Source organism: Leishmania donovani, chromosome 29 (assembly GCF_000227135.1).
Source record: "Leishmania donovani BPK282A1 complete genome, chromosome 29".
Taxonomy (NCBI): domain Eukaryota; phylum Euglenozoa; class Kinetoplastea; order Trypanosomatida; family Trypanosomatidae; genus Leishmania; species Leishmania donovani.
In genome coordinates, this window is record NC_018256.1 from 289,151 (window position 1) to 313,104 (window position 23,954).

General features: G+C 60.1%; 6 protein-coding genes across 6 annotated transcripts; all 6 read right to left on the bottom strand.

The window, feature by feature from the left end:
* Positions 1-736: 736 nt before the first annotated feature.
* Positions 737-2,542, bottom strand: LDBPK_290810 (U-box domain protein, putative; the record flags this gene model as incomplete). The annotated part of the gene is made up of 1 exon (XM_003862450.1): positions 737-2,542. The coding sequence occupies one exon, from the start codon at positions 2,540-2,542 to the stop codon at positions 737-739; it is 1,806 nt and encodes a 601-aa protein (XP_003862498.1).
* Positions 2,543-4,496: 1,954 nt separating this feature from the next.
* On the bottom strand, positions 4,497-9,278 carry LDBPK_290820 (hypothetical protein, conserved; the record flags this gene model as incomplete). Its single annotated transcript, XM_003862451.1, has 1 exon — positions 4,497-9,278. One exon carries the CDS (start codon positions 9,276-9,278, stop codon positions 4,497-4,499), a length of 4,782 nt encoding a protein of 1,593 aa, XP_003862499.1.
* An 894-nt stretch (positions 9,279-10,172) lies between these two features.
* On the bottom strand, positions 10,173-12,149 carry LDBPK_290830 (hypothetical protein, conserved; the record flags this gene model as incomplete). The annotated part of the gene is made up of 1 exon (XM_003862452.1): positions 10,173-12,149. One exon carries the CDS (start codon positions 12,147-12,149, stop codon positions 10,173-10,175), a length of 1,977 nt encoding a protein of 658 aa, XP_003862500.1.
* Positions 12,150-13,747: 1,598 nt separating this feature from the next.
* On the bottom strand, positions 13,748-15,532 carry LDBPK_290840 (hypothetical protein, conserved; the record flags this gene model as incomplete). The annotated part of the gene is made up of 1 exon (XM_003862453.1): positions 13,748-15,532. The coding sequence occupies one exon, from the start codon at positions 15,530-15,532 to the stop codon at positions 13,748-13,750; it is 1,785 nt and encodes a 594-aa protein (XP_003862501.1).
* Positions 15,533-16,474: 942 nt separating this feature from the next.
* On the bottom strand, positions 16,475-18,331 carry LDBPK_290850 (hypothetical protein, conserved; the record flags this gene model as incomplete). Its single annotated transcript, XM_003862454.1, has 1 exon — positions 16,475-18,331. The coding sequence occupies one exon, from the start codon at positions 18,329-18,331 to the stop codon at positions 16,475-16,477; it is 1,857 nt and encodes a 618-aa protein (XP_003862502.1).
* A 3,787-nt stretch (positions 18,332-22,118) lies between these two features.
* On the bottom strand, positions 22,119-23,141 carry LDBPK_290860 (cysteine peptidase C (CPC); the record flags this gene model as incomplete). The annotated part of the gene is made up of 1 exon (XM_003862455.1): positions 22,119-23,141. The coding sequence occupies one exon, from the start codon at positions 23,139-23,141 to the stop codon at positions 22,119-22,121; it is 1,023 nt and encodes a 340-aa protein (XP_003862503.1).
* Positions 23,142-23,954: the final 813 nt, after the last annotated feature.

A 23,954-nucleotide genomic window follows, 5' to 3' on the forward strand; every position in this document is an offset into this window, starting at 1 on the left:
GGGGGCCGTACTCGCCGGTGACCGAGTCGGCGCATGGCTGTAACGCGTGTGCCTAGGGCCTCTTCGCACCACGCGATGGGGGCACTGTGGCAGGCCGTGGGGGGAGGGTCGAGCGGGGTTGAGCTCACGTTTGCATGGCAGAGAATGGACATGCTGAAAAGCTGAACAATCGCTTCTCTCTTCCTTCTCCAAATACACATAAATACAGGAACAGGCACACATGACGCGAGTCGATAAACACAAAACAAAGGAAAACACAAGAAGGGGGTGGGGCGCATCGCAGGAGCGCATCTCACACAAGAATAAATTCAGGTGTGCAGGTGAATGGACACCGCCCGGCGGCGGTGTCGAGTGATCTCAATAATAAGTGAGGTGAGGCGTACTTCCTAAGCACGACAACGGTGCTCCAAGCCTGTCTTCCCCACACGCGATGCGCGCACGTGCGAGGGAGAGAGGGAGCGAGACTCCCTGTATATCAATCTCACGGAGAGCGACGAAGGCACTTGACACGTCAAAAAGAATGTGGATCTGCTCAGGATAGCAGAAAGAGATCCCGTGCAGCTTGTGCATGCGCGTATGCCCAGACTCCTGGTGCAATCAATACAGACTTCAGGCACTCACACGTGTGTGGTGGAGCGGGCGGGAAACGCGAGAGGGGAAGACAAGCGGGAAAAGGGGGCCGCGATCAACACGAGAGCGGACCTTGTTCTGAGGCTGTTCCGCCTGGACGCCCTCATCAGAATTTGTACATGTCGTCCTCGGCCACCAGTTGTGTTGCCATGGTCTGACGCACTATCTGTTGCATGATCTTCGTCGCCACAGCCGTGTTCGGGTTCAGTTGGGCGGCCGTCAGAGGGCGTCCGGTGATGGGGCAGACGGAGCCGTTCTGCTCCAGCCAGTTCATGATGGCCTCCTTTTCGTATGTCTGCCCGTACGGCGAGGAGACAGGGTTCTTCATGATGGCGCCAGTCAGCGCGCACAGAAGGTCGGCGTCCACGCCCTCGACACTGTCCTGCTTCGCACTCGGATTCACCTTGTGCCGGATCGGCGCGGCCGCCTTGTCGATAGAGATCTTGTTCTTCTTCTCCGGCCTCAGAGGAGGTATCTCGCTCAGCAGACGCGCGCCACCAGCCGGGGCAGCCGGTGCGGCCACCGGCACCTGCTGCGCGGTCAGCTGTGAGATCATGGCAAGGAAGCAGCTGTCGATCCACTGAAACGTGGTCGAATCCTGCGCGATGAGGGTGTCGGCCGTGACACGACGGAACTGTCGATACCACGCCTCCGTGAAAGGCAGCCCGCAGCCGCCCACCTCCTTCTTCAGGAAAGCCTCAACGGTCGATCGCAGCGCAGCGCTCGACAGCTCGGGCAGCAGGCCGTCCATCGGATAGCAGGGCTCTTCGCCCATGGCATCGACGTTGCACATGAAGTGGAGGAGGTTGATGTACATAACCATCATTTGCCCTGACACACGCGCATCTGCCACGATGGGGCGGATCGACAGTTGGAAGAGGTCGTGGAAGAAGGTGCAGAAGATGCGCAACTCCTGGCTCGCCTCCTCCATGTGGTACGCTGCGAAGGCTCCGAAGAGGAAAGATAGGCTGAGGGAGTGCAACAACTGTCCAGCGACGCGCGGCGCCCGTGCAGTCATCGTCTCATGCAGATTTGAGGCCAGCGACTGCACATACATCATCACCGTCCCGTCGAGTAACGTCGTGGAGAGAAGGATGTGCTGACGCCACTGTGTCGACTCCTTCGAGGAGAACTTGAAGATGTTCATGATGGTCTGCATCGTGTTGTTCACAGCGCTCTGAGCCAACTGCGGTACCGTATCCGAGCTTGCGATGGCGTCGCCGAGCACGTCGCTCACCACCTGGATCGCCTGCAGACGCAGCATCAGGTTCAGCATAAAGTCCACCTTTTCCGTGAATTTGTTACAACTGTGCTCCTCGATCTTTTCCCCAGCTCCAAAGAAGGCCTGCGGCTGGGTGAAGCCTAGCAGGCCGCTAATGCAGTTGCACCGCAGCTCGAACTCGTACGGAGGCTCCTTCAGCAAGATAGCCAGCAGCAGCTGAATTGCAAACTGCGTGTTGTGCTCCGCAAACTCGTGTACGGCCGCAGCCTTCAGTTTGTAGTCCATCACGCGCATCAGCAGCACTAGTACGTGCTCCGACATGCGGCCTAGCTCTGAATCAAACGGCATCGTGCCCTCGTCTTTGATGGACTTCTCGAAGATACTCGTCATGTCCTCCAAGCACTCGAACACCACCGACCGCACCGGCTTGTAGAGAGAGAAGTTGTTCAGCAGCAAGCAGAACTTCGTCTTGCGGCGCAGCGGCACGGCCTTTACATCAGCGTTGTTCAAGTACTGCGCCACGACGACGCGAGAGACGCGGCGCACAGCCTCGCTGACGACGGCGGCATCGCCCATGTAGAACCCGTCTGCATTTGAGATGTCACTCATTTGAATCCATTGGTCGAGCTTGGTATCGTCGACCGCGGTACCGCTCTGGATGTAGGCGTCCAGTTCACCAATGTTCGCCATGCTTGAGTGGGTTGGGTTGGGGGGGGGGGAATAGTGGAGGAGGAGCGAGATGACCGTATGCACAGTCCAGGCACGAAATAAGACAAACCCCAACAAAATCGAGAAAGGCGGTCAGCCCTGCGCAGTTAACGGGTTCTGGGTATGACCAACAGCGGCAAGGCGCCGAAAACAGGTGTTGGACAAAGGCGGTGCCTTTCCTGGTCGATGTGGACTGTTGTCTGTGTAGGCAGTGGGGTGTGCGTGCGTGTGTGTGTGTACACAAGCACGGACGTGTTGTCTATGATAAAGGTCACTGCTTCCTTTTGGTGATCACTTTAAAGCACAGGAGAGAAGGGAGGAAGACGGACCTGCACACGATGCTGCACACAAACACACAGAGAGGGAAGGCGGGCGAGTAAGAAGGGGTGGGGTGATGGAGTGGTAAGTATAGGTCTATGTTTGCCTAAAGAGAGAAGGGCAGTTACGCCTGCAGAGGGTGGTAGGGAAAGATGAAGGAGCGGAAACAGACTGAGCGTGCGCACCGGTCCGCGCGTATGGTGGATGTGCGTGTACGTGTTTGCGTGTAGATGTATGCGCAGGGCGAATCGACACCAACATCACCGAGGGAGGCGGAAACGTGCGCAGCAGCGACAACCAAAAAGGGAAGGGCAGGTACGATGAGCACGCGCGATGCGAAGAGTGAAACATCGATAGAGAGATAGAGCAAGAGAGAAGTGCGAGTGTATGCCAGACGTGAATCCAATCCAGAGGAGGAGAAGAAGGGGGAGAGGATGAGAGGGGGGACGACGGTTTGGTGTTTGCCCCTTTACGGAGATGTGTGCTCGAACAGCTGATTGCCTCTCGTCTCTCACTTCTTTGGTACCTATATATATATACATGCATATGTGTGTGTGTGTGTGCTCCGCGTCAGGGTGGTGCTGCCATCACTTGGATGACGATGAGGCAGCAAGAGAAGAAAGCGGAGGTGCACGGTGCGCCGGCCTATGTGGGTACATGTCGGAATCCATACATGCCACTGTCTTGCGCACGCGCATCGTCACATGCATACATACTCGCACACTTGACTCCGGCTCTCTTGCTCGCCCACCCTGCGTCTCCACGCATCGGTGATTTTCCATTCTATATCGGCCTTGTGTGATTGTCGCTGGCACGCGCACTCATTCCGTCTGCAGCATCGCAAAGAAACCCGAAAGCGTGACGTCGAGACGCAAGTGCCCCGCGCGCCCTCTCTCACGCGTATTCGCCCACCGCAAAAGACGCGAGACGCCACGTCACTGGCCCTTCGCTGCGTCGCTCTCGCACTCTATTTCCTCCGCACACACACACACACAGACAGACAGACAGACAGACAGACAGACAGACACAGACCTGAACATGCACGCGCACATCATTGCACCGTCGCCGCCCTTCTCCGCCCCCAATGCGACTCACGAAAAGGCGCGAGGGGCGCGGCACAGCGGCGCCAGCATCTCGCCCGTCTTTCGGCCTTCACTCTCCTCATGGGAGTGCGCTTACGGAGCAATCAAGGTCGGAGTAGAGAGGCCGCTGCAGCAGCGGCATCGCAGCCCATTACGAGCACGGCGGTGTCGAGGAGGTCGAGGTTATCGGCGGAGAAGGCCGGAAGGCTGGCACAGGCTGTGACAAGAAGAGTAGCGAGGTGCTGCCGCTGTTCGACGAATTGAAAGCGAAGGTCTGCCCTAGTGCTGCCGCTGGAGCGGTGGGACCTGCAACAGGTGGGCAGCCTGAGTCAGTGCTGCTGCGCGATGCGCTGTCCGCCACTTCCAAGGCGTGGGCACGGAACGCGCCATCGCCACGCTAGAGGAATCACATGTGCGTCGGGGAATCGCTCCGAGGAGGCGAAGTGCGTCCGCGCCGTGTCGCTCGCAGCGGGAGGCGTGGTGCTGCCATCAGCGGTGTTGCTGCTGGCCCTAGCTCTGCTAATAGACACGGGGGCTCACACCTCCGACATGAGGCGGCGCAGAGCAGTGAAAGAAACAGACACGCCGCCTTTGCCTGCCTTCGCCTCCGCAGTATCGGTCGCGGCTCTTGTCGCTACCGTGTCTGTTGCTGTTTGATCGGCGGCCGCCCGCACATGTGGTGCCGGCTCATTGGTGACAATCGTGGTGCCACTTTTCCGTGCAGCCTCGTCGTCCCGCTCCGCCTCCTCCCCCCACACCCCGATGCAGTCAACGCGCACCATCCGAATTGTCGCCGAGGTCACGCCGGAGAGCGTGTGCCACCACCAGTTCACCCACGGCGCAGCTGCGGGCATGCGGCCATCGCTGCTCTGCCTCTGCTTGTTGGCAGCAGCCACCTCCTCGGCCTCCTTGCACTGCCGCTCTCGGCTGCGGTGGAGAGAGGTACGGCGGCTGCTGAAAGTCGATGCAAAGAGCGGCAGGCGGGCCGACGACGCTGCTGCAGTGGAGGCGGAGGAGGCAGCGCCCGATCCCGCCTGCAACCGTTCCCACAGCCGACGCACCGATCTCAGCGTAATCACCCACCAGCCCTTTTCTGCTGTGCCGCCGCCGCCCTCCGTCGGCTCTCCGTCTGCCATGCGCTGAAGACCAGCAATGACGCTGCCGCTGCCGGAGTAGTACTGCCGGCAGTACGGCAGCACACGCATGTGGTGCGCCGCTGAAGCGGCTGCAGAAGGTGAAGGGGAGTCCTTGAGATCACTAGGCAGCACGGCGTCTATCATCTCAGCCGCCGCAGACGCGATGGTTGCTGAAGGGCCGCGAACGGTATTTGACAGACCGACCTTGACGAGAGCTTCAGGTGTAGTGCCGCCCTTGAGAAGGCTGGACTCGTGCACCACCAGCACCAGGTTCGCGTGCCGTGAGAGAAAGCTGTCGCTTAGCTCCTGAATGAACTGCGGGGTGACAGGGACGCCGTCGTGCATGTACAGCAAGAATGTGATTCGGCGCCGCGTGAGGTTCGCTTGCGTGCAGGTGTGCAGCACAAGCTTGTGCTCCGTGTACTGGCGGCCGAGCGGGAAGGTGCGAATGATCATGCGCGGCAGGAACCACGTGTTATTGAAGGACACACGCCGAATGCGCTCCGCGATGCGCTTCTCGACGTACTCCATCGGCAGCGGCCGCTCGATGTCGACGAAGAAGGGGAACGGAGCGTGCAGCGATAGCTCGCGCAGCACCGCCGTTGCCGCAGCGTACTCCTCAGCGATTCGCTCCTCAGCTGGTGCGGTGCAGTCACTGCCGATCGGGATGACCGTCATCGGCCGCCGTTGGTCGTCGTAGCCGAGGATCAAGTAGGAAGCCGAGGAGAGGAACACGTCGGTGCTGCTGAGCCGATGCTCCTCGCGACGCCGATCGGCGATCTCGGCCTGCTCGAAGTAGTCTGACGCCAAGTCAGCTGCCGCCTGCGTGCTCCACGTGTCCCCGTCTTCCGCGGCGGTCTGCGGCACGCAAATCTCCTCCCACGGTGCAAACATCCTGAAGAGCGAGTTCGCGACAAGCTGCGACTCAAAGTCGATCCCGACCACGTTAAGCATAATGATGCTCGCGAGAAACAGCCATGTGAGGAGGGACCAGTACGAGGAGAGCACATAAGACATGGGCAAGTTCCACGCGCACCGCTGCTTCATCATGACGCTCTCCTTCAGGCTCAGCTTGTGCGCTTGTGTGTTGAGAAAGCGCCACATGTTCAGCGTCGTCGCGATGCGGGACCGCGTGGTAGACATCGGCAACTGTAGGTCGATGGCCGCGTTGAGCACATAAGTGTACCGAGGGTTTCGGCCGGCAGACTCGGCTAGCACCTCGCGCAAGATCATGACGCTCGCCCACGGCGACAGCGTGAGCGGGAGGGAGCTGACGAGAAAGCGCAGCTCCGCGGGTATATCGTTCGCACCACCGTGCGGGTCGTTGCCCGCGCCTGCCTTCTTCGAGCCAGGCCCCGCATGCGCGTCCTCACCGTCTGCCTCCACCTCCTCCTCGGCTGCGCCGCTGGTGCTGGTGTCGCCTCTGGCGTGACGACGCCGGCGTCTCCCAAAGCCCTCGCCATCCGCAGAGGCCCGCCGCTTCTCCCTGCGCTCAGCAAGCCGGCGGCGTGTTGTCTCTGGGGCCTCGGCCACGTTCACCAGCAGAAAAATCTTGCGGCGGTATTCGTCTTGTATGTTCGGCACCGGCACATGCCGCGTCACGAAGGCGAAGAGCTCAGTGCTCACCACAATCGGCCGCTCCGAGTCGTTGGAACTCTCAGCCACCTGCGCCTTGACCAGCTCTTCAATAAGTATGAGGAAGCGCTGCCGCAGCATCGGTGACACAGAGATCCGCGGCGGCCCAGCTGGTGCTGGAGCTGGAGCTGAGGCGGAGGCGCCACGACAAGGAACAGCGGCCTTTGCTCCAGTGAAGCCGTCCTCGCCTGCTGCATCAGAGGCAGCACTGGCAGCACCGAGGTCGACAGCAGCATCGCCGCGGGCGACAGAGCTGGCCTCAGAGTCTGGAGGCGAGGAGGGGGAGGAGAGAGGAGCACCGTTGCCATCCAGCCGAGCGTGATGGCGGCCTTGCGCCTCGGTACTTCCCGTCATCACGGCAGAGAGGGTGCTGGAACTAGAAAGCTGCCGGAGCTGCTCCTGCACCTGCTGCTTCAGTCGCCGCTGGTCGCGGATAATACCCTGCATCATCTCTTTCAGGGAGCGGTACGTCGAGACGCACAGAGCCCACGGGCTCCCGTCCATCACGTGCAGCTCCTCCATCTGACCTCGTGCCGTCTGGTCGAAGAGGCCGTAGCTGCCAGCCGTGCTGTCAGCAGAGCCGCTGACGAACAACTTGGTCCCCAGCTCTGCCAAATAGAGCATGTCCTCCTGAGTGAAAGCGTGCCGGTCCCGCCGGGCCTTCTCCTCAAGAGCGGACACGACGTCGTTCAGCACCGATGTGTACAGGTCCTCACTGCCACAGCTCTCCACCAACGGCAACACCTGACGCACCACCACCTTGAGGTTCATCGAGGACCGGTTCACGAGACCGCTCTTCTCCAGTGCGATCAGCGCCTCCGTGATGCTTCGGTCCACAAGGCGCTTGAAGTGCAACTCGCACGCCGCACTCGTCACCATCTCTCGCAGAAGCCACGTCGTCAACGCCGGTAGATGCGGGCTCGTCGCCGAAAGCTGCGACCGCTCGGCCAGCCCGTACACGCGCTTCAGCACCTCGTCGCACAACGTGAGAAGGGCTTCGTAGACGGCGGAAGGAGGCGTGGGTGTGTGGACCGATCCACGAATTGCGGCGTCATCGCCCTCGCATGACGTCGTGAGGCGCCTGCGCAGCTGAATTACCGCACTTGCCGCTTCGAATGCGGCCATGGGCACCAGTAGTTTTGAGTTGGCAGGGTCTGGGGTGGAAGAAGCGGTGGAGGACGAGGTCCACGCTGACGGCGGCGGTGCCGTGGACGCGGGCGGCACCTCTGCATTCGCGGCCGAAGTGTAGCGTAGTAGCAAAGAAAGAATAAGCACATGTCGCAAGACGAGCGCCTCATCGCACGACGCGGCGCCGTCGTTCACGGGCGGAAACGGCGTCGATGCGTAGGCCTTCAGCGCCTGAGAGAGCTTTAGAGGCTGCAGATGGCGCACAATCGCTCCCCAAAACTCGTCAGAGGGGATCGACGTGCCTGTGCCAGCCGAAGTGGCACCGATAGCCGCGATAGCCGAAATGTCGGTCATCGTCACCTCGACATGTCGCTCCTCCATGCGCATGAGGATGAGCTGGATGTCCTCCATGGTCGGAGGAGGGATAAGAAACCTCGGCGTCCGCGCCGTGGACGACGTGGCGAGCCGCCGATCTGCGCCGGTAGTGTCACCATGGGACAAATCACTTGCGGCAATCCCGCCACAGCCACCGCTCAGGGCAGCCGCGCGCACGCGCTGCTGTTGCTGCTGTGCCGACCACATGACAAACAAAGCACGCAGCGACGGCGCACGTGCGTAGTAGTCGCGGTGCTCCATCGCGGTGGACTCCTCCTGCAGCCACTTGATACGGTTGTCCTCATCTGCATTCAGCAGCAGGCGCGCCACGTATGGAATCGCAGCGGGAAGTGACGCATCCGGCGCGGCCAAAGCCGCCTCTGGACTGGAGGCCTCCGCATATTCTTGTGCCGCCGTCAGGAGGTCGTTGCACGTCAGAACAACCGTCGCCTTCGTGCCCGTGACACCCAACAGCCGTCCATACAGCTCCTCAGTGATGGTGGCGCGCAGCAGTCGCTCGACGTCTGCGAGCTTCAGCGCCCACAGAAAGTCGTCCCGCACACGCCACATGCCCTCCTCCGCAGACGACGGCGGGGTAGACGTCGAGGGCGGCGCAGAGGACGAGGACGAGTAGGGGGGCAGCGCTGGGTAGAAGAGTGCACTGCAGCAGCACAGGCGGTGCCCGCACGCGACCAGCCCGTGACCGCCGCCGCCGGCGAAGGGTGCCGCCCCGGTGTTGTGTGAGGCAGGCAACACTCCCGAAGCGCACCGGCCCACACGACACTGCCGGCTGCGCAGCACAGAGAACGGCGAGCGACGATGGCTACGGTACTCAGCGCTGCCAGCAGTGCCTCGCGGAGGCTCTGAAGGCGCCGCTGAAGGGCGTGAATCACCATGCCCTCGCTCATCAGCGTCATCCTCCAGCAATGGTGGCCATGTGAAAGAGGAAGGGTAGTCGTACGTTCCCAGGCCCTTGAAGCAAACGGAGATAGATGCGCCAGCGGTGACGGCGGGCCCTCGTGAAAGTCGGGTGCGATGAAGCATGCTCGTCTCAAGGATGCCTACTGCTGCTGTTTTGTGGGTGCTTCTATCAGACACACCTCACAGACTCCCTCCGCGCCTGCGCTCGCGGTTATTTTCCTGGTCAAGCTATGCGTGTGGTGCATACGTGTGAAGCATGAGGAGGAGAGACCTCTGCAAGGCGTACCTGCGTGCAAGTACGCTAGAAGAAACGGGAGTAAGCAACGCGCGCGTGCACATGTGTCGGTGGGGTAGGGGAAAACACAAATGGAAAAAGGGCCGCCTCCTGCACACGCACACGCTCATTGCCGGAAGACGGTGGCGGTGAGAGTTGCGGGTCTGTGACTGTGCAAGACCGTCCCCCGTTTCCGCGCCTCGTGGGATCCCTAATGAGGGTGCGTGCGGGAGCATGCATTCGCGAGAGAGGCGACGCACACCAGAGGTGTAGAAGATGATAAGAAGCGAAGAGAAGCATGATGTAGAAAAGACACACACAAACAGAGAAAGGGCAACAACGCGGACACTGACGGTGCCTCCTCTCGCACACTTCTATCCGCTGAGTCACATGTGCGTGTGTGCAAAGGCATGTGTCAGTGTACCACCTCGCTTGTTCGATTTCGAGTGAAGAAGTTCGCTCGACGCGGGCGTTGCGTCTCCGTCACGCATGAATGTGGCTGCGCTGAGAGACACTAGGCAATTCGACGACGCTGAAACGCGGGCATGCGGCTCTCCTCATGGTCCTCCCATCTTTCTTACCCTTCCTGTCTTGTTTACCACTGTCACCATCTCTCGGCACACAATACGCTTACAGGCTTCCCATCTCCAGCATCTCCCCGCCTTGTCACGCATCTCCCACACATGCGCAAACGAGAGAGGGGCAATGCATCACCACACACAGAAGCGCGCATGCTTCGCTTATTAACGGGTCCGCTGAGACGGGCGATCGCCACCGTCTCCAGCCCCAGACTTGCCCGGTGCCATCCCAAAGCCAGTGGCAGTAGCTGCGGCGCCGCCGCCCAAGTTGAAGGCAGTCGGCGCAGCACCAGGGGCCGCAGGGCCCATGGATGGCGCGGAGGGGGGAGCACCAGTAGCAGCCGGTGCAGTAGTGGCAGAAGCTGAAGCAGCTCCAAAACCTCCAGCCGTTGGCGCTGCCCCGAAACCGCCAGTGGCCGGGGCCAGGCCTGCCGCTGGAGCCGATGCTGTTCCACCCGCTGCTGCGCCAAAGCCAACGCCACCTACCGCACCACCCCCTGCTGGTGCGGCCGCAGCCGTTGCAGGGGCACCGAATCCTCCAGTGGTCAGCGCTCCAGCTGTACCAGCGGAGGAGGCTGTCCCGAAGACACCACCACCGGATGTCGCACCGAAGCCTCCACCCAGCGCAGAGGTGACGCCTGCGCCAAACCCCGTGATCGGTGCAGCGCCGCTCGTGGTGGTGACCGCAGCAGGTGCCGCAGCAGGCTGCTGTGGAAGCGGAGGAATGTCGAAGTACGTCGACGGCGATGCCCGACGGAACAGAGCCGTGCCGTTGCGCTGTTGTTCGGTATCGGCGAAGAGCACGTCCGCCTCCGCTTGTCCGTACTGGCGCGTGAAGAATTCGCGGGCAGTGTTGGTGCGACTGTGCAGATGCGCGGCCACACAGGAGGAGTCCTGTAGCTGGTTCAGCTCGTACAAGAGGGCGGCGTTGATCTGAGCAATCGCGTCGTTCGGGATGGCGCTGCCGTTTTGGTGACCGTGACGACCACTCACGCCGGTGCCGCGCAGCGAACGACCTGGCGGCACCAGTGTGGCCTCCAGCTCAGTGAGAGCGCTGCTAACGTGGTCCATGCGACGGCTCAACTCCTCGACCAAAGACACAAAAGGAGAGGCGGCACCGTTGCTCGCGCCGGGACGATATGCGCCACCGCGGACGTTCATTCCACTGCCGGCCAGCGATGACGGCAGCCCTTGCTCCAGTAACGGTTCCCACACATGCCGCTCGTAGTCGCGGATGTTGGCCTCCAACTTCTCGAGACGCTGTAGCTGACGACGCGCTTGCCCTTCATGCTGGTTACAGTGCACCGCGACAAGATCGACGGCACGGTTACCGCCACCCTTCAGTGCTGCCATCTGGGCAAGGAGTTTGCGATAACTGGAGGAAGCCGCCGTGGCGGCAGAGCTCCCGGTGGCGCTGTTGGCGGTGGCAGCGGCAGCCGGATCCGCGCCATCAGACTCATTGAAGTATAAATACACCTTCTTGGCCGCGTCCCGCTCCGCGTGCATGAAACTGCGTAGCTCCATCAGGTGCTGCTGCAGCGGCTGCGGCAGTGCCTCGAAGCGGACCTGCTCCGTCACCTGAGAGAAGTCAATGTCGCGTGCCCAGCTGGTGGCATTGCCTGGACCCTTAATACCCAGGTATGGGTACTGCTGAGCCGTCGGTGCGGCCGGGGCAGCAGAAGCAGCCGTACTCCCGAACCCGCCCGGCATGCCAAAGCCACAACCGCGGCCGGCGCCGAGGCCGGAGGTGGCTGCGGAACCAAAGCCGCCACTGCCTCCTGCCGTAGCGCCGGTGCCGAGCCCTCCGCCCGCACCAAAGCCGCCAGCAGCAGGGGCGGCGCCAAAGCCGGGTTTTGCACCGAATCCTGTTGTCCCTACAGCGCCGAAGCCGCCAGTGGGGGCAGGAGCAGCGCCGAAGCCGCCAGCGAGGGCAGGAGCAGCGCCGAAGCCGCCAGTCGTTGCGGTGGCCGCGGTCGCTGTAGCGCCGGTGCCAAAGCCTCCGAAGCCACGGCCGCCGCTTGCAGGAGCTGCCGCGCCAGTTCCAGCCCCCGTCGATGGAGTTGCGCCGAAGCCAGCCGCCGTTGCCGGCTTTGCTCCGAAACCGCCAGCGCCTGCCCCCGTCCCAAAGCCGCCGAACGACATAACGAAGATTTGCCACAGCTAAGCAGGTACAGCTCGGACTAGGGGTGTTCCTCAGTTCGCGCGCACTTTACTGTGATGCCGAAAGGCACGCGGACGGCTGAAATCAAACCCGAGCGGCTTCCGCCTCTATTGTGGTTTGGCAGCGCACTCGTGCTGTCGGCAATCCGACTCGCTCCTCTTGAGGGTTTCTATGACGTGCCGAATTCGATGGTGGTTTTCGTTGCTGCCTCTCTCATCCGCGCAGGCCAACGCCGTTACTTCGCGTCGTCAAGCGAGAGGGAGTCGGTGTGTCTGTGTCTGTTTGTGTATCTAAGTATCTGCGCAGAAGTGTACGTGCGTGTAGTTGTTGGTATGATGCTGCAGCACATGCGCAGGCGCCGTCAACAGAGGGAGGTAGAGGCTTGTACACAGGCAGAGAGTGCGGGTGAAACACTCGCGAACTTCAGTTTTCTGTTGTCCTTCTCTGTCTCTCCGTAGATGCCCTTCTGCTCAGCCGAGTCGAGCTCAACGACACCCACGCGCGCGTTTTTTGCTGAATATCGCCACGGGCAATGGTAGAATCAAGGATTTGGCCTGTGTTGAGTTACGCCGCCGCCGTTCTGCAGTCACGGTGTTGCGCGGACGGGAGGGAAAAGACTTGCAAACGCACAAGTAAGGCAGTGGGCGAAGGAGTTCAACATAGAGCGCACGGACTAACAGAGGTCAGAAGGCGGGGGGTGGCGGGGCTTCGGCTAGGGGCCCTCCACACTCTGGTTTGTTGAAGCTCCCGCAATGTAGATGTCCGTACTGCAACAGTACGATGTAACAAGGAGCACCACAGCGCGAGAGTGAGCACTGGAGACATCCCGATGATATGGAGAGCGGCGGAGTGAGTCGTCAGATGCGAGGTGGCCTATGCTGCTCGAAAATGCCCCAACGATACCGAGACGGGCAGATGCGCTGTGTGGGCCCAGATGCTTGCGCGTTTAGGGTATCCACCATTGCTCTTGTAGGGTATGAAAGGCGAGGACGGTAAGAAGAGCAGGGCCCGCGAGGAAGGTCACCCAAGCCGCTCCGCGTACAAAACTCCGCACACCGCGCACGTTCGCACACGCACACATACTTTTCTGTGATCACAGCGGGGTGGGGGGCGAAAGAAGAAACACATACAAGCAGGAATGAGTGGGGCAAAGGCTAAGCAAGAGCTCATGCGGAACACAAATGAGGAGCAGCGCGCGCCTGTGAAAGCCTCTGTGGTGCCTGTGTTGCTGCATCACCACCTGTGCACGCAGACAATCCAGCGGACAGCGGCAGAGTAGCCTCAAAGAGCCCCCCCCCCTGCTCCGCACCCTCACCCCTCATCTTCCTTACCTCCTCCCTCTCGGTATGGTGTGTATGTGTGTGTGTGCGCATGTGTACGAGGAGAGGGAAGATATGAAAAAGAGAGCTAGCCCCTTTCTGCTGATTGTCTATGCGTGTGTGTGCCGATGAATGACTCCGGGAAAAGGGCGGCGCGTTATGCACCTCCATCTCGCTTCAGATTTCCGCTCGTGATGGCCCCACCACCACCACCAAACTCAAGCAACGAGTGGGCAGTTCACGTGGAGAAGGAAGTGTGCCTACCCAGTCCAGCCCGCGCAACTTAGCAGCGTGTATCGGGCATCCCATGCGGCGCTTCTCCCTGCAGCACTAGAGCGTCGCTCCTGCTCCGCCCACTGATGCCGGTAGTACTGCGCCAACCTTACCCGGTCCGTCTTCGCCTTGACCGGCAGCGTGCTCATCTGCCGTCCACTTGCCAGACCAGCTCTCGGCTGTACCGTCATTCCGATAGGGGCGTGCATTACGGGAACAAGGCGGCCACTCGTGGGCTGCGCCCGCGCCGTCTGCTGGGCTTGCCGAGCCGCGTCGACCTGGCGAGCTTGACAGCACGACTGAACAATCATACGGTGATTGTACTCGCCATTATTCGTCACGGCAACGTGAGACGCACGCACGATGCGCACATCCTGTGCCTCTCGATACGGGTGCCGGCATTGCGCCGCGTCGAAGTTGCAGCGGGCACATCCGGTGGCGAAACGAGGAACACCTATGCTGCACGTTGGAACAAATACGGACGATTTCGCTTTGGGGACAGCGCGCCGAATGGGTGACGGTACGGCACTGCGAGCAGCCCGATAGAGCGGTTGAGCCGCTGAGCGATAGTAACGCTCAGAAAACGGGTTCGCGCCTCCACTCTGAGCCTGCTCTCCAACGATCGTGCCGTCCTGGCACAGCATCTCGCTGAAGTAGGGAGGATGTTCACCTTCTGTGCGGGCGAAAGCGGAGCCGTTAGAGGATGTGCCTCCCTCGCTGCCGGCGACACAAGAGCCGCTGTCTTCCACCTTTCTCGGCACGCGAGCGGCGGCTTCGCTCCACGGTGGCAGTGGCTGCGCAGCACTCTCGTCGCGCAAGGCGGCACCGGCGCCACCACGCTCGCCGCCCTCGGTGCGCACGCAGCACGCGGCTGCGGATGGGAGAGCGTGAAACTCGTCGAACGGCGTCTCCCTTGGCAATAGAGGCGCCGTCGAGGAAGATGTCGCGTCGGCGCGTGAGTGTGACCCTCGGTGCGGCAGTGCTGAGGATAGCATGAGTGCCTGATACTCGCGCATCCACCGTGCTAGACTGGTGCGCTCGGCGGCAGTGAGCTGAGCGTGCTCGTCAGCTGACGCTGCCGCAGGCTCAGAAGGTGTGGACGACGATGCACCAGAGGCAAGAGTGACCGCACAGTCTTGCGTAGCGTCCGTCCCGCACACAGATGATTCAGCATGGCTCCGCGAAGAGAGCACCGCACCAGAGTGGTGGTCGGCATCAAAACCCTCCGCTGCCCCTGCAACGGTGCCTGCGGCCAAGGTGCGCGATGGCGTAGACAACGAGGCAGTGGAGGAAGAGGGCGGCGGAGCAGCAGTGGCAGAGGGAGACGACTTGCACAGCTGATTTGCGTCGTTGTTACTGCGCTTGCCCTCAGGAATGATGGAAGGCAGCGCTGGAGTAACCTGAGTGGCAGTCGCAGAAGCAGCGGTGGGGGTGTCAGCAGCGGACTCAGCGGACGTGGTGACGACACGGTGGAGCTGAGCCGTATCCGCCATCTCTGATGGAGCCGAGGGGGTGGAGGTTGCAGCCGAGAACCCAGACGCGCGACTCGGCTTCTTGACTGAGGAGATTGACGTAGACGTGGTGGAGGAGGCACTGCTGGTCGTGGAGAAGGGCAAAGAGTAGGTGCTGGTGTCCCCCATCATGGCTGCTATTGTCTTTTCATCGAAGCCCATCTGCTGCAGTGTTGCGCGCACGATGGCAGCATCCACGCCGCCTGCCACCACCCGACGCTCCAGGTACTCTGTGTAGGCCTCCTCAGCCGACGTCAGCATTGTGGGAAGCAACACAGGGAGGGAGATGGGTGTCCCAGGTGCGGGCACTCGAACAGCGCAGTATGTCGTTTATGAGTAGAATATATGCGTCCGACCGCGACTCGTTGGATGAGTGCAACGGCGGCCCTGATGTATGGCTAGGCTGTATGTATGCGATTGGGTGAGCCTGCGTGTGAGAATACTCTTCGTCCGCCGATCTATGGAGGGCGTCTTTGCGCGAAGGCAAAGACTTTACGTCTATGAGGCTTGAGCGCTTCAAGGAGCGCTACTCGCGCGCGCTGAGGAAGAGGGGCACAGCCCTTTATATGCGCAGAGAAAATCTCGCTGTGCTGTCTTCTGCTTAGTTGCCTTGCCGCGGTGTTGGTGCAATGTGGGGAAAGTGTGCGAACGGCGAGGCGAAAGACAACGCAGCAGGTAAACGCGAGTGGCCGCACCCTTCAGTGCCAAGGGCGCGGCAGCGTCGACCACAGGACAACGTGAGAAGCACACCCTTATGTTGACGATATTGGGAGCATTTTAGTTGATAAATCATGAGAAGAGCCGCGCCCCCTCGACTCCCCGCCCTCTTTTCCGCTATCACACGTAACGATCGCGAAAGGGAGGAAAGGGCAGCATCGTCTGTGCTGCACTCCCGTGCGGCAGTGCTCGCGCTACGCCGCTCTTCGCTTCCGATGCACTCAGCCCCTGCCGCTTGGCTACACATGAAATGCGGGTCTCCTCCTCGGGTGTGCTCCGCTTGGCCTGCCGTTGTTGATTTGTTTTTTCGACGGTGAGGGAGAGGTGTGTGTGTGTGTGTGTGTGTGTGTTATGAATGATGTGAATGCGATACCTTCCGTTGTGGTTAATGTCTGCGAAAAGCGCGAAAGGAAAAGGGGCAAGCATTGGGCGTTTGGGCGGTAGAATCTCTGTGGCATTAGGGGCGACGCTTCAGAGCTCGTGCCGTTATGCGTCCTCCCAGTCTGCCTCGTCTTCCCACTCCTCAGTGCCTTCCGCGAGGTCGTCCGCCGCGGCGGCAGGGTTAGGGTCGACTGCGGCCTTCGCACTAGAGTGAATGCCCTGCTGACGTCGCTGCTCCCGTGCCACACGCTTCCGGGCATCCTCCTCTGACACCTCCCGCTCTGCCATGGCGTCCGTGAGGGCGAAGCTCTTTGCCAAGTGGCGGATTCGCGAGAACAGCTCCCTCTCAAAGTCCCGCTTGTCGCGGCGGCTCCACGGCACGGCAGCGGCGAGGTCGTCCTCTTCATCCGCCTCGGCATCGTCCTCCTCCTCCGTGCCGGCCACGTCCTCGTCGTCCGCCTCGTCCTCCCACTCACTCTCCGCGTCGTCCTCGTCGAAAGCATTGTCCTCCATCCCGACAATGCGGATGTCGCTCGCCGGGTCGCGCCTGGCGCGTCGCATTTCCTCACGTGAGTAGAAGTGCTGGGCGTTGTCCGCCTGCTGCAGGTACGCCATGAGCTCCGCCTCCTCGTCGTCGTCCTCGGCCTCCCACCCATCCTCCATCATGTCGGCGCGATCAGCCAGCAGGGCGGCGTGCCCGTTGCGCGCAGTGCCAGGCATAGCAGGATTCGCCCGCACCGCGGGACCCTCACCGAGAATGCGATCCAGGACCGAGTCATCGGTGTTCATTCGGTCTTCCGCCGGCATATTCATCTTCGATGGGCGCAGCAGCATCGACTGGAAGCGCTGTGCCTGCCGCTCCATGGCGCTCGGGTAGTCTCCCCCATCCCCCTCATCGTCGTCCCGCTCGTCCATGGGTCTGGTGAGTCCATAATGGGTAGCAGCGTAGTGAGCGGCGAGTTGAAAGTGCATAGGGTCCACCACTACATCTCCGCCTTCGTCGAGCTCACCGCCATCCCTATCACTCCCGGCCGCATCAATGGAGGAGACCGGTGTGGCGTGGCCGGCCTCGCGGTACATGGCAATGCGGCGACTTCGCAGCTTCTCGCGCTCATTCGACATGTCCAGATACTCGAGGGTCTTGATCATGATGCTCAGCTGCAAGTCCGCTGCATTTTCGTCTCCGGCATCCGGGATCGAGCTGCCGTAGACGGCGCTGTCGCTGAAGTCGCCGTAGGCGGAAAAGGCCATCAGCAGTTCATCCCGCGCGTTCCCTTCCATCGCGGTGGCCAGGTGATAATTCAACGATACATCTGTGGAGTCTGAGCTGGTGGAGCTGTCATCGTCGTCATCGTACGCGATGCCCGCCTCACGCTGCAGAAGTGCACGCACCAATTTAATGTATTGCTCTCGTTCCCGAATCTCCTCGGTGTTGGCCAGCATGGTGAGTGCCTCCTTTGCGTCCGAGACTGGTGGCGCTGAGCCCGCAAGTTTCCGTAAAGCGGCTGAAACTGTGGCAGCGGCGGCACCAGCACCGGCGGTGATGGTGGCAGTGGATGCGTGGCTGTGTGCCGCGCCTTTGGCCTTGCCGCGCGGGAGCTTCTGTCGTGCCTTGACCTTCTCTTCGTCGAACAAGTTTTCTGCGCCTCTGCCGGTGGCGAAGGCGTCGTCTTCCTCCTCATTGTCACAGCTGCAGATCCGCAGACGTCGCGCAACACGCGACCACCACGACGGGCCGGTGCCCGCCTCAGATGCTGCACTCTCCGCTCGGTGCAAAGACACATAAAGAAGAGAGCCGCCCAGGACTGCAGACACGCCAAGGGCCACCGCAGTCGCGCCGACAGCAACAATGCGGCTGAGCGAGTGGCCCACAGCACTGGTTGTGGAGGTCTGCCGCATCGCTGCAGCGTAGCCGTGTCCCAGCGTAACTGGTAATGCCGGAGAGGAAGAAGCGCTGAACATGATTGGAAGCACAAAACCAAAGACAGGTTTCCGCTTCGCGGATGATACGCCGTGTCAAGGTCCTTACCTTCCCTCTGCTGCCGCCGCGCAAAAGGCTGTTCTGTGTGTCTGTGCGGGCACGCCACAGCACGCACGTGTGTCTCTGGAGGCGAGCACGTCTGCAGTGTCCACTGAGCTGAGGCGCTCGCTTACGCTAGCTGGTTGGAGGCGGTGCCCTTTACCTTGGGGGAGGGGGGTTCTTGTGTTCGTGCGTGCGTGTGTCCGCCTCGAATGAAGTCCTCCACGAGGCGTTTGTCCCGCCAGCGGTCTTGCACGAATTCGGCTTGGGTGTCTTGCGGTATCGGCACCTCGTTCTTTCGATCGAAGAGAAGAGAAAGGAGTTACGTTGCTGAAGCAGCGTCAAGCAGTCTTTGCAGATGTCCGGAGGAGGGAGGGGGCTGTATCTGTGGATGTCTTATGGAGTCCTTAGAGCGAGTGGAAGCAGAGCTGGAGAAGACGAAGATACGCCGAAGAAAAAAAAATCATGAGCGAAGAGGCCCCGCAAGACCACTGCAGCTGGCTGACGTCGTTGCGTTACCCTGTTCTGCTCGTTCTCTTGTTAATCACGTCCACTGTGGACGTGGCCGCAGGCAAGGAGAATACGTTGATGCTGTTGGGATTCACAAAAACGGCACGAGGGTGATAGCAGTCGGCAGAGAGGAAGGGGGGAGAAGGCAAAGTGAGCGGACAGATGCTAACGTCATCAATGAGCCCCGCAACCGCAGGGAAGTATCTCGGTGGCCGAAGTACTTACCGTCGCCAGAAACTTCACTTCCGTCAGCGTTGCCCTCCGCACCAAGAGCGCGAACAGATATGAAGAAGAGAAGCAAGGCATAGTCACCAGGCAGCTGCCGCCTCTCTGCTGCACCTCGTGGCTAAGCCATGAGAGTGCAATGCTCGCATGCGCGGGGTTTTAGTTTCCCCTCTCGGTTAAAGCTCAGCGTACATGTGCGTGTGCTTGCGCGTGCAAGCACACGCGTTTGTTTAGCGTGCCGTTTCTCTTTCATTTTCAGTCGCCTGAATCGGGAGGGAATCAGAGAGAAGAGTCTCCGTTTCGCCTTTGCACGCCTCCTCCGTGGCCACGCGTGCTGAAGCTGGACGAGAGAGAATAAACACGTGCACTCCCTCCTTCTGGTCACGCGTCGCCTAGCGACTCGCTCGCGCTGTCCACCGCACTCACACGCATTCCACTTATCCACGTCTCGTTCGGCACACTTCTTCTGTGGCACTGGGGCCTCGAACTCACCTCCCTCCATAGCCAGCGTCTCCGTGCGTTCTAGCCCGAGGATCGCAGTCTGGAAGAGCTGCGTGGCAGTGAGGGACTCCCCTGAATCTGATAGCGAAGGATCGCTCTTGCCACGTCTACACCCAGAAGGCCCTGAAGGCGGTGTGTCGGCTGGATGCAATCTCGTCGTGCGCATCGTATGCACATGATCAGGGCAACCAAGCCGACAAGCTGCCAGTCCGTGTGCACGCGCAACACAGCTGCGTTGGCATGCACTCTAGCAGAAGAAAATACAGCCCCGTGGCGTGTCGTCTTCCCGCGTGGCAAGCCACCACCCCTGTGAGCACCTCATTGTCTTGTCCCTCCACCGGCTACCCGACGGGCAGCCCTGTCTTCCGAGTTTTTTGAGTGTTCTTGCGACTGGTGCTGCCCCTCGACGCGGAGAGGGCTGCCAAGATCTTCGGCCCGTTAGTGTCTCTGCTGCCTAGTCCGCCCTTCACTCCCTGAAGCCGTGCAAGACGGCGTCTGAATTCGCCTGCTGCCGGATTCGGTGCACCCAACATGCTTGACGGTGGCGGTCTCTGTCGGGGTGGTGGCTGGTGAAGCGATGAGCATAAAGCACTCGTTCCGTTGAGCTGGCGCATCGTCTGCAGAAAGAGAGGGGAGGAGAGAGTGCAGGGAGCGAGAGGGGCGTGTGTGTGCATTGCAGCTGCCATGCTGTGCGAGCAGACGAGAGGATAAACCCAAGAGGTCACGCAGGCAAGGAGGGGGTGAGTTTTCGGATCATGAGAGCGCAGCACGTCGCGGCCTTGATCCCGGGCCCTCAGGAGTCGAGCATGACGCGTTTTCTCGACGGCGGCCACTTGCCAGTCTGTGCGAAGCTCAGCAGCGTATGAGAGCGACCTCCTACTTCTCTTCATTGCCCGCAGATATTTCAAGCCCGATGAAAAATAGGGGTAACGTGGGAAGGGGGGCCGACCCCTCCCCATCCCTCCCCCCTTCCACCACTGCGACGCCTTTTGCCATGATGTGCGCTGCTGTCAGAAGCACTCTGATACGGACATGAAAACGAAAAGTGGAACCGACCACCGTGAAAGGAAGATAAATAAGTTGTGGCTGCCGTGCAAAGTGGGCGCCGTGGCAAAGGGGGGCGAGAAAGAGAGAGAAGGGTGAGAGGCAAGCAAGTCTGCGTGATTGTATAGGCCTGCGCAAGCAGGAGCAAGGGCAGGAGTGCTTGCGTTATGGATATCTGAAAGCGTTGCACCCAGAAGAGAAAAGGGACGCTCGACACACACAGCACAGCGCTAAAAACAAAGAAAAAAAAGACATGCAGAACAGAAGACACTAGCACGTCGTTGCTCAACGACTTTTCCTTCTGTTATGCGTATACGTGTGTATTGGCTGACTTCGTCACGCTCTCAGTGCCACGCCGCCCCGCCACAGACTTCGCCACACCCTCTCCCTCTCTTTTATTTTCAGCTCTATCGCGACTGCTACTCGACGTTTCACGAGGACGAACACACAGACATACACCTAGCCTCACCTCTCCGTGTGCGTGTGCAGTTGAATGAGTAGGTGTGTGGGCCTCACCATAAGTCACTCGTGGGATCACCTCTCGCTCGGCTATAAGAAAAGCGAGCAAGAGATGATGAACGAGAGGGCTGAGAAAAGGTGTAGGCGAAAAGTGATGGGAAAGAAAACAAAAGCATAAAGCACAACAAAAAAAGCGATGCAGGACACCAAAAGAGGAATATATATATATATATATATGTATATATATATATATATCTGGGTTTGTGATGGGTAACGTGTGCGCGCGCGAGCGCGCTTGCAGATGCACGCGCAAAGCTGAGCGTGTAGCGGTAGTGATGGGTTTGATGGACGGAACGGCAGGAGGCGGAAGGAGGAAGGCCATGAGCTGGCAGACCCACCAATGCCCCTCTTCCTTTTTTTGTGACTCTTCTTCGTGCACCCTGTGGTCCATCTCCATGAAAACGCAGACGCGCGCGCACACGCACGCACACGTTACCCACCACACGTCTAAAAGTGGGCGTGCATCCATCTCATGGTTTTGTCTGTGAAGCTTGATTCTTTGCTGTTTTTCTCAGCCTCCTTTCCCGTTTTACTTTGCTTTGGGGTGGTGTGTGTGTGTGTGTGTGCCCACCTCCGGGGGAAAGGGGGTGGCGAAGACGACACACACACACAAGCACCACACGCGCACGCAAAAACGAGGACACAAACGAAGAAAAGGGGGTTCGCGTTTGCCTAGAGAGAGAGGAGAGAGCCGCTGATGCTGATATAGAAAGACGTCAAAACAAAAAAAAAAACGAAAAAGAAGAGAGAGGCGGAGAGAGTTTCGTGAAGCATCCAGGGAAATAAAAAAAGAAGGAAGACAACAAGCACGTTTAGAAAACATCAGAAGCCACACGTACATGCCGAGACAGAAGCGGGGATAGGCGGAAATGCCGTGACGGTTTCGGTGAGCATAGGGCCCGGCGGAAGGGAACTAGATCGCTCTGATGGCTACTCCTGCGCGGGTGTGCCAGCAACGCCGCCGCTCTCAATACCGCACTCATTGCTGCCGCGCTGGATCAGGAAGTAGCCTTTGTCACCCCAGTCGGTGTTCCAGCTGTTGGCGATCTTCCAGTACGGGACACCGCCTTGGGTTCCCCAGCCGACCAGTTTTACGGCGTGTCCACCGAGAAGGTCACCAGAGACGTGCTTGTACACTCCACTCTTGTAGCCGACGAAGTCGGAGTACACCTGCATGGTCACCTCCAAGGGGCCGTTGGTCATGAGCTCGATCATGAGCTCCTTCTCGCCTTTGACGGAGTAAGATGTGCCGCCCTTGTACTTGACCAGATCCATCTCGCTTTTCTCGCAGGTGGTATTGCATTTAGGGGTATCGTAGATGGTGTTCGGGCAGGGCGGGTACTTGTCGCTGTTCCCGTGATGGCTGCATGGGCCAAAGGGGTAGGGCTGGCAGACCTCCGTCGTTATGCCCACCCACACCCACCACAGCCACGCCATCGTCGGAATGCCGCCGTAGCAGCCAAAGCCGCATATGAAGCAGCAGGAGAGAAGGTTGCTGGTCGATATGCGGCGATCCGGAACGCCACCGAGGGTGCAGTAGCGGTCCGAAATAGCCTCCACCGCGGCGATGGCCCAGCACGAGCCGCAGTTCGATTGGTCACGGATCTCGCTGATTGTCACGCACATGGGCCAGTGCTCGGCGGCGTCGAAGAACTCTGGCAGGTCTTGCTGCATTTCATCCACAGAGAAGTTGCGGGGAGGAACAGCCTCGGTGCTCATGTCGGTCACACCCATCAGCTTGCGCACCTCCTCGAGGCTCTTGCCGCTGACCAGGTAGCCATTATCGGCCGAGGCGGTCCACTGACCCCTCGCCTTTGAGTTGATCTCCGCCACAAAACTCTTGCCGAGAAGCGGAAAGTCACTCGGCTTGGCGTAGAGGCCGCTCACCGTGGTGGCCAGCAACACGGCAAACACGGCCACCAGGCACAGCGCAGACTTGGCGCGGAGGGCCATGGTACGCGTCACAGCACACAATCAAGAATACCGAGAGAATGAAAATGGGTACAGCAGGGAGGAGAGGGGAGGGGAGGGGAGAGGGGTCGAAAGCACCGCTAAACGCAAAAGACACACTAAAGGAATACAGATGACTGCTAATAGGGAGTGGCTTTGGGGGGAGAAATACAGAAAAGAAGGAGGGGGAGGGCTAACCCTGTGTGCGAGTGGGTTGTGAGAAAAGGGAAGTGGCAAAGCAGTTGGCACCGCAGCCGCAGCGGCAATGCAAAAAGATGAGGCCAGGTCGAAAGGCAGTGATGGATACAAGAGGTGAGTGTCGTGATGGACGCTCCACCCATTCAGGGTGTGTTCAGCATTCGCACAAGAAGAAAGGTGAGGGAGACGGGAAGAGTGCGCGAGGCGGCAAGAGAGATACCAAAGAGGCAGGCGGGTCTATCTGTTGACCTCCGCCATCCCATGAGACGCCCACAGCTCGGAAAGCCGGATAACAGGAGAAGCCGAGGCGAGCACGACGGTGAGGATTTGCAGAGTCTGCGCCTCTCTACCGTCCTTTTATGTCCGATTTGCAAGGCACACTTCCCAGGAGGGAGTAATGACTGCGAACACGTCGGCGGGCACGTTGCAAGGGACGTTTGATCTTGGCGAGTCGCGGTTTCCACTCGCTGTGCAAGCTTCACTTGTTGGAAGGGGTAGTTGGGCGAGAGTGGGCGTGCAGCGATGTGGGCACTGTTTTTTTCTTTTCTCACGCACGCGAGCACTGCAGTTGTCCGCGCTATGAGCAACAATGTCCTTGGCAGCCACGCTGCAAGCAAC